Raw genomic sequence first — 18,088 nt, 5'->3', positions numbered from 1 at the left:
TCTCTATGATTTATAAGCTGTTCCCAAAAATGTCTCCACAAGGTCAAAAATTACTGTTATTGCTATCTTTGTGGGGGACATTTGGCTCCCACAACGTAGTTTTACACACACACACACACACACACACACACACACACACACACACACACACACACACACACACACACACACACACACACACACACACACACACACACACACACACACACACACACACAGATTATATTTCTTTTATTCAACCTATAAGTCACAATAATTGTCCACTGAAACAATGCTGTAATTTTTATTTAGCTCTATTACCTCCCAAAACCTCCAGGTATTTAGTTTGCCTAAATATCCCTGCCAATTAAATTCTATACGTGACGTGAAATGAATCCCTTGCAGCATCACACTGACATTAATCACAAACGCTAATGAAAATGATTAGTTCCTCCTTTTACTGAGCGTCTACTGTTCCAGATCCCGTATTCCTGACCTACCAAGACTCTGGTCTGGTAATGAACCTACATTATGCAACGGGTCTCTGGCCCGCAAATGTGGTGCCAGTGAAGCTGGCCTGCTCCCAGAACCACATCTTTAAGGGAGTCATCATGCCACGCCATGCACAGACTGGCCACAGAGCATGATTAAACCTCATGACTTCAAACTTTCCAAACCCTAGCCTGTCAAAATGAGCAACTCAACCCAAGCAATGAGCTAAACCCACTTTTCAACAAGTCACAAAACAGAAATGGCATATTGGCTAAAATGATTCGATTTCAAAATTTAAGCACTTGGATAAATTTGTCTCAAGTAAGTCATGTTTTCATTCAGTATTAAGAACAAGAAATTTATCACAAGCTCGGTGATAAAACAAACCAATTTATATCGTTCAGCAGTGAAACACACTTATTTGGAATACACGACCCGGAATGACATTTAAATTATTTAATAAAGTATATGATGTAGTAATGTTTTTACTGTAAGTACACAATTCATGGTTTTTCGTAGCAGCAAAAGTCTGAAGGCTTCTGCAGTTTCTATTACGTTGATGTGCTAAGAGTGCCCCCTAATGTCCCCTGTCGGACATAACCAAAACAACTCATTCAATCACTCACAAGAATTTTGTTCCATAAAATTGCAGCAAATAAATTATTACATAATGTAACTTTCTTATAAATATAATCTCTAAATATTTAAATTTACTTTAGCTAAATTTCGCTGCTTAATCTGATACACCTCAAACAAAGGTAAACAAGGTTATTGTAGGTAAACATGACTTTTGAAATGTTATATATATATATATATATATATATATATATATATATATATATATATATATATATATATATATATATATATATATGAAGAGTTCAGATGCAAAAGCCTCTAAGTGCCATCTGAAATTTTCTTCTTGAATGATAATTTTTATCAAGCTTGTATATTTAAGTTCAGTATTTACATTTAAATGGCAAAGAAAATTACCTATGAATTGTCATTTAAGTGAAATTACTGAACTTAAATATACGAGCTTGATAAAAATGATCATTCTAGAAGAAAATTTCAGATGGCACTTAGAGGCTTTTGCATCTGAACTCTTCATATATATATATATATATATATATATATATATGATGTAGAATTTACTTGAACGGTAGTGTGTGTGTGAGATGCAATTCAGAATATTAGAATGATTTCTGAAGGATCATGTGACACTAAAGACTGGAGTAATGATGCTGAAAATTCAGCTTTGTCATCACAGGAATAAATGACATTTTAAAATATATTCAAACAGTTATTTTAAATTGTAATAATATTTCACAATATTGGTGTTTTTCCTGTATTTTATTTGTGTGTGTGTGTAGAACTGAAACGCTTGAATAATAGAAACCCTCTGGAGCAGCAATCCTAGGACCACCCAGACCTCACCTGACTTTACAATGATCCTAGAAAGTTCCTTGGGAATATTGGACTTGCAAATTTTGTGTGCAACATGGGAAAAGTTTAACCGTTCAAAGGAATGAAACAGTATCCCATCTGATGTTCAACACACATCAGACGGCAAATATTATTATAGTTGCTCCGTGGACACGGGCCGTATTTTTGGCTGAGGTGGTTTCATGTATCTTATTAGGTGGCGGTAAGAGAGGAAAATTGTAATCATCTGGGTCCAGATTGGCATAGTCCACCTACTGTGAAAGACATTGTATTGTCTGATATCAGGTTTTTTTGACTGGCATCCCGCCTCGATCCAAACCATTTGGGATTCAGGCCTTTTTTGGGCTTGAAACCAGAGTCAGATGATGGCGATGAATTCAAAGTCAAAGCATTTCAGCAAAGGGAGAAAAGACAGACATCCCCTCTAATGCCACCAATTAATTTTGACATTGCAGATCAAAAGAGAGTAAATGTAACAGTATCTAAATGCGACATGACGGAGATGGAGGGAAAATTGCAACCACTGTTGTATGAAAGCGAATTTTTGGCTAACCTTTAGTTTTGTGAACACTGACACCCTCAGCTTTTCTCTTGTACAAAAGAGCTAAAACAACACGCCGGCATGAAGCGCTCCCATATGTGACCCATTCGCCCGGCTCAACCCAGACATCAGCGATTGAGGGGGAGCTGGTGCCGAATGGCAAGGCTATGGGCAAAAGCCTTGACTACAACTATCACGAGGTCCTCTGAAAACTGCCATATATAAGACGCCAACTGCAACACACTCTCTCAACCAGCCAACGCAGTGATATTAAATACATGTGCCAGAACACAAAATATTCGTAAGTGGTTAAATTAGACCCCCTTTAAAGCATCATTCAAGGTGAATATGACTCTGAATGACCTGAAAAAAATCATTATAATCTAAATTAGCCTGACTGTTAATAAACATTGTCATTAACACTATGATTATTTCAACTCTTCGAGACATTCAGTGGTCAAACATTGACCCGATAACACGATTAATTAATTGAGTCAATATGCTCGGCTGGGATCAATTGACATTCACTGGGTTGTTTTCAACAGCTTGGTTACGGTGGTCTCTGCAAAGTCTCTGTAATGTCTTTCAGATTAGCAGTTAGTTAGAACTCAGTTTGCCTGCAATTAGGAACCATTACAGGACCACCACAAGTTTACCAAATAAGTGACTGTAAAAAAGTGAATCACCACTTCCCACTGGAGACCCCCAGAGCTAATGGCCCTGAAAAATTCCAGCAAAAGAAGCCTAATACACACACACACACACACACACACACACACAAATGTACGTGTGCACGTTAAACAGAGAAAGAGAGAGATTGTGTGAAACAAAGAACCACATCATTTCCATGACCTTTTGAACGGTTCAACTTCCTTGAGATTGTTTCCAGGACCGAGTGCAATACAAAAATTACAAAATTCAGTGTCATAATGGTTGCAGCTAAGCTCTATAGTTTTGAACCAACCTTAGGCCTCGTTATCTGGCATAAGGCCTTTGCACAGCTGAAACACTTGGACTTTTTTTAACAGTAACAATTCTTATCGGTCGATGGTAATTAGCGGTAGAGCCTGCGAAGGCTTTTTAAGTCTTACGGCTTACTTGTAGATGTGAGGTCTGCTGATTTGGACCACATTTTATTGATCGGCCCTCTTGCAACAAGAAAAGGGGTTGAAGACTATGTGTGATATATCAGAAGACCCTTGATTATAAGAATATTTGACCCAAAATTGGCATCATACTAAAAAAAAAAAAGGCTCCCAAAATAAAATGTTTAGAATTTTTTTTTAAATATGTGAATGTTTTTAAATACCATTATTATTATTATAATACTATTATTTATTCAAATAAAACTATGTGAATGTTTTGTGTTCAACAGAAGAAAGAAACTCATACAGGTTTGGAACCACTTGAAAGCGAGAAAATCATGATAAAATAAAACATTTTGGGTGAACTATCCCTTTAAACGATTCACTGATTCAAACGGCTTGGCTCCAATCAAGTGTGAGGCGGTTTCATGAATCATTTAGACTTTTTGACTCATTAAAAAGAACCTATTCATAATCACGGCTCACTTAGTGTTTGTTGTTTCGAGAATTTACTGTTGTAAGTTTTTCTTTTCTTTTTTCTGTTTCGTTGTTTATTGTGTGGCAGTCTGGAGTTGCAGAGAAAGAAAGTCATTAAGATTTAAAATGACACGAAAATAAGTAAATAATATAAGTGAACTATCCTTTTGGATGAAAAACTGTTTCCACTCAGAACACAGTGACTCAAAAGATCTAACGCATTCTTTTTTAAATGTTTTAACAGATTAACATTGAATCACTACCTTTGCTCCACTCATGGATGCCACATTTTCAGGGGTCATTTTCTCCAAAAATGCAGTGTGAAACGTTGCACCAACAATGAGAAAGAACCGGAGGAAAGTATATATAACTGGATAGCCAACTTTCCCAGAACCCCTTAACGCACTGTCCAGTGGATGAGCCATGCCTTTGCAATGCTATCCACTCCCATCAACCCTTAAAGAATTACAAGCCTGTTCTTTCATACAAATTATGTCGCCGAGAGCCCACTGGAGCCTTGAATATGGCGTTCAGTGATTGGCAAGTAATTCGATTGAGTGAAGAACAATGTACACTTAGCAGAGACAGATCTCTGACCAACCAACAGACTAGAACCTGGACGCTTATCACACTACCCATATTCATTAGAGCAAAGCCGAGACGGAAGCGGACAGTTCATTAAATTAAATTTCCCTAAACAGAGTCACACACATTTAGATTGATGTGAGACAAACTAAAGCTTGAGAGAATAGGCTTCTCAGAGGAGTCAAAAGTTCAGATGGGTCACGACCCCTGAGTGACCAGTTCTGCTGAGTCATGACTACATTCTGCACACATCCAGTGCTGTTGCTTCACAATCATGTCATCTTAAGGTCTTTTGCCTCTGATGGTGAGATCTGGAAGGATTTTATACCACGAATTAACCATTGGCTAACAGGTTTGACATTCATTTCAATCAGGTTTTCCCAGACCACCAGCGAAAATCTATCAAGGGATCAGATACTGCTGGAAACACGAGACTAAACCTGCATCGCGGGCTAAACTGGGGTCAACAAAACATCACAACCAGCTGATGAACACAAAACACATGCCAAGGCTCTTCGACTGAGGGCGTTGAGACAAAAACATCAAATATTTCTGAACAAAAAAAAAACTTCAAAGAAAGCAAGATTTTCTGACCTTTTGTACAAAGGAATTTGCATGATTAGTGTCACAAATTTGACTGATTAGTGACCTAGACAGCCTAGAATCCTAAGTATTTCTCTTTCATTTTACATCTCGTTTTTGATGTTCTGAAAATCCTAAAACTTGCTGTTTTGGTTTGAATAAAAGGATGATGGCTGCACTGTTACATTTTAAAAAGGGTCAGGTTTTTGTCCATTCAATGAAAGTCAATGGCACTCAAAATAACATTGAAAGAACATACTGTTAAAAAATTTCTAAAGAAATTAATACTTTTATTCAGCAAGTATACATTAAAATGATCAAAAGTGAGAGTAAAGGCATTTATAATGTTAAAGATGATTGTTTTAAAAGGTGTACCATGTACATTTTTTTGTTCAAAATTAAAATGTACAACTAACACTAACGCAACAGAGCTCATAATAAAAGGAGAATCAACACTGACTTGATTTTTCAGAGATGGCGAGAACTGAGGGACTTAAAAATGTTGTAAAAGCGAAGCGTTTTTATTACTTAACAGGGGAGTAAGGTATTTTATTGAACGGATAAATTGCCAAATGCAGCTCTCTAACAGAGTTCATTGTAAAGCATTATCTATTATAAAAGGTCATTTCATTATAGTTGTTGTAGCGCTGTGTGTGCTGGTTTTTATTGGGTAAAGCTTTCAATCTAAACTGGTTATATCTATGGTAGTGAATGTTTTATGAGCAGAAGGAAAACCATTTTCATCCGCAGAGTGCCGAAGCACAACCAAAACAATGTTCTTCTGCAAAATGCATGCAGTTTTGTTTTTAACAGCTAGAGGGCCAAAAGTTACATAGAGTACCTTTAAATAAACGCAGCTCTTGTGAACTTTCTATACATTGAAGAATCTTAAAGTATCACATTCATCACAAAATTATTAAGCGGCACACTGTTTTCAACATTGATAATAATAAGAAATGTTTAAATATTATGATTTCTGATCATAGTAAAGATGCTCAAAATCCAGCTTTCACATCACAAGAATAAATTATATGTTAAAATATATTAAAATAGAGAATTTTTGATCAAAATAATGCAGATTTGGTTAGCATGAGTGACTTCTTTCAAAAACATTAAAAAATCTTCCTAACCCCCGAACTTTTAAACGATAGTGTAATAATGGAAAAGAATGCTCAATACAGGTATTAAAGTTTAGTTAGTCTAAGGCCGTGTGTCCACCAAAGCGTTTTTTCACGCGGCTGGCGTATTTTTTCAATTGTTTTCAATGGGAGCGCCGCGTTTTTAACAGTAACGAGTCACTGAGCCTTTTATTTCACGCTGAAACGATGAGCGTTCTGCGTTTTTTACAGGTCGCCGAGAGTTGAAGAATGTTCAACTTTGGGTTAAACGCAGCGCTCATCACTGTCACTTTTTACCAAACCGTCCAATCACAGTGGAAGAGGGGCGGGATTAATACCACACCGACCAATTGCCACATTCTGCTTGTACAACGTCAACAGATGACAACATCTAGCATAATAACGAAATAAAATCATTTAAATCAAGAGCCAGAGAAAATACATTACATTGAAACGACATTTTAATATAGAATCAACACAGAAACAAAATATGTGTGAAATGAGATACTACTAGTAACATTTTCGCGGATATTCCCTATCATAGCAAGCAAAGTGTCTCAACTGAAAAAAAAAACGCAACGCTGGCAAAACGTTCTCAAGCGCCCACAGCTAGGCGTTTTCAGCTGTCTAAAAACGCTTTGGTGGACACTCGGCCTAACAAATAAAGTAGCAGTAAAGGTCTTTGCAAAGCAATACTTTCTCAATTATAAGTTTTAAAGTATCACACATAAAATGAAACCGACAACTGCTATATACGATAGAAATAGCTAAATAATGCCTTTAGGAGACATTTAACCATGTGCATCTTTTACTATAGTAAGTCTTTTGAATTTGAGCTTAAACTACATGCTGGTACAAGGGTCTCTGCAGGCACTGAGCCTTCCTGACAGTGTTATAGTGCACTCTCGTGGGTGGGGGGTTAACACCTGAAGTTCTTGGATCCCCCCCAACTAAGAGAGAGGAAAAAAGAAAGAAAAGGAAAAAAGGCATCTGCTTAGTTTCACCAATCAATGGACAAACCTCGACACCGGCCTGAACAAACACAGAATGCAAGCTGTAGCAGGTGGTGGAAAGACCTATTAAACCTTCCTCTCTCTCTCTCTTGTGAGAGGTCTCACGGGGCCAGGGTCTCCCCTGCACACACAACCTGTACCTACAGACAGCTGTGAGCCCAGCCTGCATCTGTAGGCCGAGAGGAAAAAACAAATAAACTGTACAGAGCGCGAGCGCTAAGGGCAACGGCCAATCAAAGGCTTGTCAGCGGTTGCACTTGCTGAATAAATGACCTGCCTTGACAGGAAATTCCACCAGCAATTTTAATTCTGATCAGGCTTCAAGGAAGTGGAAAGAATAAAAACACATCAGTTATAATGACAGGAAGTCTCCAATCACATGGCAAGCAGCTGTTGCCAACGTAGGGATCAAGGAGCCGTGAGAGGATGGAGGGATTCTGGTGCGAAATGCAGATGAAAAAAGAAGAAGATGAGTTTGAGGGGAACGAGAGAAGCGAGATAAAGCCTGTGTGTCACAAAATACTCGTTTTTTTGTGCACCGCTTGCAAAAAAGAGGAAACCAAATAGCAAAAGATGTGCTTCACATCACGACTACCAGCGATGTTATGCAAATGCACCAAAAGCCGCTTGTTAGGGGGTTCCGTCCATATGGAGATGTTTAGGGTGCTTTTCAAACCATCTGCATTTTATACCAGGCCTGGCTCCCGAGTCTGGGGGATGCAATCAAATTAGCCGAGCTCTATGTGAGCTTCATTTTAACAAGGCTATAAATTTAGAAAATGTAATTGAAATATGATGCTTTAAATATGATTGGTTTCAGATATATGATTGAAGCCAATGGAGTACATTAGAGTACACTTGTGGAAGAGGGCGCTCAGCGCCGAGAGCTGTGTCGAGTTAGCGACTGTAGAAGCCAAGAAGTCTTTGTGGTAGGAACCACACTTAAATTAATAAGGAGAAATATCCTGACATTATTCTTTTACAAACAAGCAAAAGTGGCTTTGATTAAGCACTTTCACATTTCATAAATCAATCAACTCGAGGAGTTTTATTAATACGGTCTCGTGCTACATGAGGTTATTATTTAACCGTTTAAAGTCATACTTTTTGTTATTATGTTTTTGTGTCATTTTCAGTGTTGTTTTGAATATTGCTGTCCTAAATAATATATCTTTGGTTCTAAATATTTAAGCTTTATAATTTCAAGTTACTGCTGCAAATGAAAAATCTTGAATAAAATATCAATGATAAAATTATATATATAATTTTATATATAACTTAAATACTTTCAAAATGTCAATATTTTTAAGTTACTACTGCAAATGCAAAATCGAAAAAAAATGTTGAACATTTTTTTTTTTAAACAATTATACAAAATAATAATAATAATATATATATTATATATATAATTATAATATATATATATATATATATATATATATATATATATATATATTATTTTTTTTTTTTTTTTTTTTTTTAAGCAAAAAAAAATGCAAAAAATAAAAGCATTATTTATGTGGTAAATATGTTAGCAGGGCAAGGAAATAATATGAACTACTGTCCTTGCCCACAAAAATAAATAAATATTATTATTAGGTCCTGACTTTAAAGGAATAGTTCATTTGAAAAACAAAATGTCATGCACATGAACAGATAGCGGACCCAACAATCTCAACAGAAAGCCGAAAGTAAACTGGTAGCCCTCAGCAGAGGCGCAGGCACAACTCCAAGTGATGTTCTGATGATAGAAGCCATCTTGAATTACCCGTCTGCATCCACTTAAAGCCTGACTCAATGCCATTACTGTTCTGCCATTTCAAGCAGAGCCACTGATGGGCAGGCATCTCTTTTCAAAAAAGCCGTCCCCCCAGCTCCCCTCTCAGGAAATGGAGGCCGCGGCTGGTCAAATGAATCTTAATCTGCGCAGGTTTGGAGCTCCTCAACGGAACCAGGCGGTCAGGATGACAGCCCACCTGACAGCCATGAAAATCAAAGCTCTTCACTGAGCAGCCCGTTTCAATTTCCGAGCTTGTCCTAAGCTGTTTTACCATGAAATCCCAAATTGCCTATTTTGATTGAGTACAGATAAAACTACATAAGTAAGTTATTGTAGATCTTAACAATGACTGACAAGGCGAGTACATGTACATTTGTAATTAAATGTCTGATTTTGCGCTACATAAATATCACTTCACACAACGAGCAATTAGTTCCAACTCTAAAATGGTGCTTATAAAACAACAGGACTTTTTTTTTTAATTACATCAATTTTTTATTGAATTAAGCATAGGTTATGACCTCACACTGTAGTTGGCTGGAAAACTTAAATTGATTAATAGCGTTGTTTTTGGGGGAATAATTAACTAAAAGCAATGCTGCTGCTAACTACATTTTTCATTAGTGTGATAATAGCTCAGCTCCTTTCAAAATAATATAGCTTTAAAAGAAGCAGCGGTGCAGTGTGATAAAGTGCTGTTTTTAAAGTGTGTCACGTTATATTACACACGCAGCTTCACAGCTGAACGAACCTGAATCACACGGGCACTCCTAAAAAGATTCATTTCAGTGAATCAGTTCATCAGAAGGTGCATGTAAATGAACTCATTCAAAAATTACTCACAAATTAATTTGAGTTAACGCATAGAACAGAATATTTTAGTAGTGAAATCTTTAGTTAAAGGGGTGGTATAATGATGCCCTTTTCACAAGATGTAAAATAAGTCTTTGATGTCCCCAGAGTGTGTATGTGAAGTTTTAGCACAATATACCCCACAGATATTTTTATATAGCATGCTAAAGCTGTCACTTTTTGAGGGTGAGCAAAAACACACCGTTTTTGTGTCTGTGCCTTTAAATGCAAATGAGCTGCTGCTCCCGGCACAGGGGGCGGAGCTTCAATTACCTCCTCACACAGACATGCACTGAAAATTTCAAAAACTTTTAGCCTTTTATGTTAAAACCAGAGTCAGACAATGATGGAGAGACTCAAGAAGACAACATGTAGAAGCAACAGAACATTTCTGAATGATTAGTTGTTGAATTTATGTAGCTTATGTGTAGTTATCTTCTAGTCACTGATTAGCATATTCTGTCTTGATAATCTATAAATCGCGTTCCCGGGGGCGGGGATTATGTAAATTTTAGGGTTAGTGATGTCACTAACCCGGGAGGAATGTTGTGTAATCCCTACCAGCCGTTTGTTGTAGTCCTTAAAAAGCAATTTCTTTAAAAGCAAATATCTCCCTTTGCTTTGAACTTTGAGCATTGTAATTTTGCGGATGTTGTTTATGCTCAAACAGCAGCATTACACACTAACTAAAGTTAAAAAAAGCTAAATCATAATCAACCACCCCTTTAAAGTAGCATCCTCAACACTGTAGAGTGCAGAACGTATAGAATATTACTGTAACGATCTACCTTCAGATTGATGAGCCGCTAGTGGTGTCTGAGTCTCTTTACAGTAGGAAACCAACTCTCTGGGCAGAAAATCCACCTGAGTTATCTTAGAAGGTCCCAATCTGTGCATTCGCCGTCTGGGGAGAAAGAAAACGGCCTATGAATGTCGTGCAACCTGACACACGTGTGCACACACTAGCATGCATGTTTAAAATACATACAGTGCATCACAAAGACAAAATACAATGTTACAGCCAATATGCTGTAGGGCTCATTATTCAGGTCTATGAACAGATTGTAAGTTTGGATGACCCTCGGTTGACTGCTAGAACTAATGTTTAAAGCATTCTCAGTACATAGCATGGTGCATCAATCACTGTCACACACAGCCCTGGGCACACAGCTGGAGAGTGACCAGCTGAAAACACTTGAACCTGACAAACATAAAAGAAAAGCGGAATGAGATAGAGGGAGCGAGCCAGAAGGAGAAATGAAGAGAATGACGGAGAACAAGAGGAACAAAGAAAAGGTTGCATACACAATGGTACGCTACAGTACAAAGGCAGTGAAATACCACACACACGCACAGATATGTAAATGTAGATTATCAATGTACAAAGAAATGAGAAATAGAAGGGTACTAGAACACAATCAGTCTAAAAAAGGCCCGTTCACACCAAGAATGATAACTATTACAATAAAGATATAGTTCTAAAAATATTTCTATATATATAAAAGACTAGCAGAGTCCACGCCACAGCTATAACGATATCGTTGGAACAATAAAAACACTGACAGCCAATCAGAATCCATCCTGCTTTAATGAGCTCAATCATTTAAAGCGGCAGACAAACAAATATGTAACGCACGTTTAAAATAAACATGTAGTTATCTTTATAGTTATCCTTCTTGGTGTAAATGGCCTTAACTCTGTAATATTATAATATTAATTAATATATTATTAATCAACATGCAGTTCTTTATATCTATATCAATATATATATTTCCCTTGCTTTTTAACTGGTAACTTCTGAGCCTTTAACCATGTTTCAAAAGTTTTATGCTCACAATATATAGTATAAAAATAATACTTTCCTCTCAGGTCATTCTTATTTCAGTCTATATCTATAACAAGATGATGCCTATTAGCTATTCTAACAGGCATTGATTTGCATGACATTTTTATGTCATTAAACAAAAATATTTTCCTATACTCAAAGTAATGATTGACCAATCAGAATCAAATATTCTATAGAGCTGACTCAATGAATGTCTTAACACTTGCAAAACTTAATTTACTGAATATGATGAAATATATACACTACTGTTCAAAGGTTCGGGGTCAATAAAACTTACATTGCATTAAATTGATCGAAAAGTGTCAGTAAAGACATTAATAATTTACAAAAGATTTTTATTTCAAAACAAATGCTGTTCTTTTGAACCTGCTATTCATTTTAAAATGTAATATTTAATATTGTAATAATATTTCACAATATCTATCTATGTATCTATGCATCTATCCATCCATCATCTATCTATCTATCCATCCATCCATCCATCCATCCATCCATCCATCTCTGTTATCCATCCATCCATCCATCCATCCATCCATCCATCCATCCATCCATCCATCCATCCATCCATCTATCTATCTATTCATCCATCTAAACTTTCAAACAAGTCTTTGTCAAGCCAATTTGATCTTGACGTTTGCTGTAAAAAGTATTTGTATAAAGTAGTCATATTTCTTTGCATTCAAATGTTTCATTCTAAGTTATATTCTTTACATTTTAATTCCACTTCCTTTTTAAATTTGAATGGCAATTTTGCATTGTTAACCAAATTCCAACTGAAGAATTCAATCACATTTTCCTGCACTAAATGTGAAAAAGCCAATACTGTAGGTGTCCAAAGAAATGCATGTACACATCTGCGTGTTGAAAAATGTTTGTACATGAAAAATGTCAGCAGATTTGCATAAAAAAAGAGAAAGAAAGAGACAGAGAGGAGGAGATACCCGAGCTCAGAGTCAGCCTGCAGTTGAAGAACAGAGGGGTCAGTGTCCCACTGCAAGGTCCTGGAGGGGGCGGCAGGGGGTGTCACGCAGGGGACAGGAGGGAGAAAACATGCAAGATTAACCTCAGCAGAAACAACACCATCATACACACAAACATAAATATCATAGCACACGCCATCAGACAACACGCCGCATGCAAGCCAGGAGAGCAGTGTGAAAGGACCAATCAAATCAACACAGGGATGCAGTTCAAAGCAATGCTAAGGAGGTTTAAGCGTCATGTACATATAAGATACTCATGTTTATGCACTTTTCCAAAGGATAGATGGTAGAATTGGCATGTATGACATGGTAGAAGATTAAAATGATGTTAAATTATTGGAAGATATGAGTCACTAAGTCTTCCTGAAGCTACAATATTAATGCATCTACTATTTACACTTATTGCAAAGAAAATACTGCTTTTTTCACTTAGTGTGAATATAATCTATTGCTTAGTGCCTAATTTACAGTATCATCTGATTTTATTAGTATGGCATAGAAATGCCACAGACAGTACTTTGTTTGTAAAGGCTATGTTCATAAGCTCAATATTAAGCTGAGTAGAAAGATAAACAAACACAAAAACAGTATATGTTTCACAGAGTGAGATATACTGTACATTAAGACAGATGCATATATAAACAAAACATTTCATACATGACATGTTTTGGTTGGTGGCCAGAATATATTCTGTATTTGTAGGCCTATTCTATAAAAGCAGAACCCACAAAACCTGTAGGCAAAGCGTGAATATTTTATCCTATAAAGGAACAAGTAATGAAATGGTGTTGACCTTGTAAACTTTTTTCCTCAACCTTCAGTACAAGTCACAAACATGCCTATTAACATTTTTTTCCCACTAAACTTACACAGTCAGAGAGGTAGCGTGTCAAATTGACACTCTGTTTTACCAGTGATGACATTTAAAAAACCATATTGTCATTCACATCATTGCAAATGGCTCCAATTTAACCATGCAAGAGGAATTGTTGAAGTCAAGGCTCAAGGTGACAGCAGGCATCAGACAGTCACACCGGGGGGAACGACCTAAACTACTCTGCTTTTTTCAACTGCCAATGAAATACAGTGTGCGCTGACTTTAATAGCGGAGCGAATACAACCCCTCCAAAGGGGTTCATGAGATTCTGGGTTACGGTTTTGCTTGGATGCATACCTTTCATTGTGTGTGTACCTTTTTGTTCTTATAATGCCACTGGTGGAGTCCAAGTCCAAGTTTTCTGAATAGACATAATTGCTTTATATGATGAACAGATTTAATTTAGTCTTAAAGTGGTAGTTGCGTAGCTTTCAATGTAGGGAAAGAAAGTTCTCCGTTTTCATCAAAGCGATCTTCTTTTGTGTTTCGAAGATGAACAAAAGTTCATGACATGTTTGAATGATTCAATGACTCACTCATAAAGACTTCACTTCTTTCAGTACAGGAAGAATAGGACTGTTTGAAATTGAATTTGTGGATACTGAAGAAATGAATGAGAAGTGTCGTAAACTGAATCATACATGTTAAGCAATTGTCCATGACTTCTCTTATAAAACAAAATTTTTTTTCGGCGTAAACTCTTAAATTAGATAAATCCAAAACAAATGTTTAAGATTAATGTAGGGCTGAAGGGCTGTCGATTCATTAAATGATAAACCATGTTCCTACAAAAGCTTAAGTTTAATCGGCGTAGTGAAGCCCCTCCTCCATTGACTTTTTTTTTTTAAACGGCCACTGGTCAGCGTTAGCAGGTGTTTTTAATTAACCTTGCCTTCTTCTGTCATAGAAAATTGTGGTAAATGTAGCAAGAGAGTAGCCTAGTATGAATTCAGCCATATGCAACATACATATACAAGTCACTTGTCGCCACCTACTGGTGTAACGATGCAATTGATACAATCTTTATTTGAAGCGTCAAGTTACTTTCAAAATGTGATTTACTCTATTTAAACGCTACCGTAGTGTTTATATCCGAACTATAAACTTTAGTCCCAGTACTGTGTCTGTGACAGCCTACTGATACTGTGTGGTTTAAAAGACTGTGTGTGAAGCTGTTTCTACGACTTCGGCTCTCTCTGGATCAGCAGTGGCGCCGAAGCAGATTTCAGTGTTTGCTGTGATCGTGCCTGTCAAAGGTTATTATTAGATATAGACGAAACGTTGTTATTTAGGAATAAGATCGCGTGGGTGTTTGAATGAGATCGCGGTCTTTTAACGATTAATCGTGCAGCTCTAGCGGACAGCCAATCAGAATCCATTCTCGAGCATTAAAAGCGTCAGAGGAATAAAATGCGCGTGCTTCGAATAAACACAACAAAATATAGTCCGCTGGGGTGGAAGCTAATATGTGACCCTGGACCACAAAACCAGTCACATGGGGTCAATTATTTTAAATTGAGATTTAAACATCACATGAAAGCTGAATAAATAAGCTTTCCATTGATTAGGATAGGACAAATTTTGGCCGAGATACAAATTTGAAAATCTGGAATCTGAGGGTGCAAAAAAAATCGAAACATTGAGAAAAATCGCCTTTAAAGTTGTCCATTTATGTTCGTGATTGTGCTGCATTCACTCACAAAAATAAATGTTTTATATATTTACAGTAGGAAATTTAAAATATATCTTCATGGAACATGATCTTTACTTAATATCTTAATGATTTTTGGCTAATTTTGACCCATACAATGAATTGTTGGCTATTGCCACAAATATACCTGTGCTACTTGTAGCTGGTTTTGTGATCCAGGGTCACATACTTATCGTAATAGTTAGTTCTTTGAGTGATATGACCTAGAGCGGGACACCATTACAACACAAAGTCCTAACCAAGCAAAAACAACTCACAAAAACCTATGTGACTATCATGCTATCACTAGGCAATGGTCCTCTATATCTGAAAATGAAGTCTTGTAACTTCAGTCCAGAGACTGTTAGCCGAGCCCCCTGCAGTGAGCGATGACAGGGACAAGCGCACACATCATGTGTCATGTGCTGCACGTCTGCATTACGCAGGCTTAATTACAGGCCAGAATCAATCAACCTTTCCCTTTCCACATGACTGCAGCTATCTGTCTAGATTTCAGAGGAAGAAAATGAGCCTGTTAACAACCCTCACTGCTACCGACACTGATACACTCTTAGCTGTTATTTTTTATGTTTTATGGTCAACATCTATCATCTTATCTTACAAATATTTCTCTTACAGGCAGTTCTCTGGTTGATTATCATTTCTAGATGCCCATTAAATTGATCATGCAGTCTTATAAACTCTTCATTCAGTACCAATGATATTAGGTTTTATACCTTGTCCTTGAGACAGCCTGACAGGTGAAGTGGAAAATCAGAAATGAGCACTAAGAAACACACTACAGGAACCACAGACAGTGATTCTTACCTATATCTGTTGATCCCATATAAAGAGACAGAGAAACATGACTATCAGTCACACTCGTGTTACATCATAACTACGTCAACACAAGCTATTAACATTAAAACGCTCAAAGTCTTCTAATCTAATATTATTATTATAGAATATATAAACAATTATACAGAATACAAATTATACTATATACTGTGTGTGTGTGTGTATATATATATATATGTGCCTCTAAGTGCCATCAGAAATTTTCTTCTAGAATGATAATTTTTATAAAGCTTGTATATTTAAGTTCAGTAATTTCACTTAAATGACAATTATTAGGTCATTTGCATTGCCATTTAAGTGAAATTATTGAACTTAAATATACAAGCTTGATAAAAATGATCATTCTAGAAGAAAATTTCAGATGGCACTTAGAGGCTTTAGCATCTGAACTCTTCATATATATATATATATATATATATATACAAATTATACTATGTACTGTGTGTATAAATATAGTTTTTAAATTTACACTCGCTCAAAATTTTGGGGTCAGAATTTAAAAAAAAAAAAATTTCAGCAAGGACACATTAAATAGATTTTTTTTAAATGACAGTAAAGACTTTTACATTGTTACATAAATGTACAATTTCTAATAAAAGCTGTTCCTTTGAACTTTATATCCATCAAAGAATCCTGAAAAAATATTAATCAACTTAGATAGATTAGTAATAATAAATATTTCTTGAGCAGCAAATCAGCATAATAGAATGATTTCTAAAGATTTCATGAGACACTGAAGACTGGAGTAACGATGCTGAAAATTATGCCATACAGGAATAAATTATATTTGAAAAAAACAAACAAAAAAAAAACGGTTATTTTTGTAATACTATTTCACAATAATAGTGTTTTTACTGTATTTTTTATTAAATAAAAGCAGCCTTGGTGAGCATTTGGTCACTTGGTGACTTCTTTCAAAAACAATAACAAAATTTACCAAACCCAAACTTTTGAACAGTAGTGTATATAAATAATTAAAAATAATATTAATATTAAATAATATTAAAAACAAATGGTTACTAAAAAAGAAATTGTTACAGGAGAAATTTAGTTTGTTTCTCAAATACTGTAAAAATGTTTATGTCTAGATAAATGGTCTTTATATATTTATGTTGGTGAAATACCTGCCAGCTGCCGCTCCATCCACAGAGTCCTGGCTGCCCGTCTCGCTGGGTGTGCTCATAGACTTTGATGGAGACATTGGTGTCGGCACTGTATAGAGACAAAAATGTTATTAAATATTCCTTTACAAAAAAATGTAAACAAAGTTGGAAAATGTATAGGCTACTGAACTACAGTCAATGCACAATTAGATTTCATTTAAAAAGGCAATGCGAGTATGGAGCCCATGTTTGTAATGTACAAGGCTCTGCGCTAGATGGCGATAGTAGCAGAGAAAGGCTCACAAAACCAACATGGGGTGAGTTTAATTTGGGTCTTAGTTTCCTCATTTGCATTAGGAAGTGTCTTTGTTAAAGCCTAGAGTAGGGTAGAATGCAGTGTGGTAAAAAGAGCAAAATCCAAGAGGCAAAAAGACTGTGGAAAGCCCACAGAATAAGGGATTTGGATGTAGTCCCGTTCAAAACCATGAAGCGAACCCAGAATATAACACAGCCTGATCTTGGCAAAGGTAAAAAGGCAACGTTCTGATGCCAGGCATTGTTGAGTGAGATGTATATTTCAGTGCGGTGCAGTGGTCTGTGTACTGTACCTAATGGAGGTTCGGGTGAGATTCCAATGCTCTGGAGGAGGGCCTCCGTCTCCCTGCGCTTGCGGTCCAAATCTGAGTCCTCGGGAACAGCTTCCGCTTTCTGTTGAGTCTCTGACTGCTCACGTTTGCAAATGCACACATACAGCAGGCAGATATTCATGTTACGTTCTCAC

At 36.4% G+C, this 18,088-nt stretch overlaps 1 protein-coding gene across 1 annotated transcript in view; it reads right to left on the bottom strand.

Annotated features, from left to right (window-relative positions):
• dync1i1a (dynein cytoplasmic 1 intermediate chain 1a) overlaps positions 1-18,088 on the bottom strand; it is a gene marked incomplete at its 3' end in the record, with an annotated part of 71,443 nt that overhangs the window by 52,522 nt on the left and 833 nt on the right. The window contains exons 2-5 of the mRNA XM_081376599.1: positions 17,916-18,030; positions 17,329-17,416; positions 12,738-12,797; positions 10,739-10,854 (exon numbers count right to left, since the gene is read on the bottom strand). Of these exons, the coding sequence (XP_081232725.1) occupies positions 10,739-10,854; positions 12,738-12,797; positions 17,329-17,416; positions 17,916-18,030 (379 nt within the window). The remainder of the gene's footprint in view (positions 1-10,738; positions 10,855-12,737; positions 12,798-17,328; positions 17,417-17,915; positions 18,031-18,088) is intronic.

Source organism: Scardinius erythrophthalmus (assembly GCF_964197995.2).
Source record: "Scardinius erythrophthalmus genome assembly, chromosome: 10".
Lineage (NCBI taxonomy): Eukaryota > Metazoa > Chordata > Actinopteri > Cypriniformes > Leuciscidae > Scardinius > Scardinius erythrophthalmus.
This window is presented reverse-complemented; position numbering and strand designations above follow the sequence as displayed.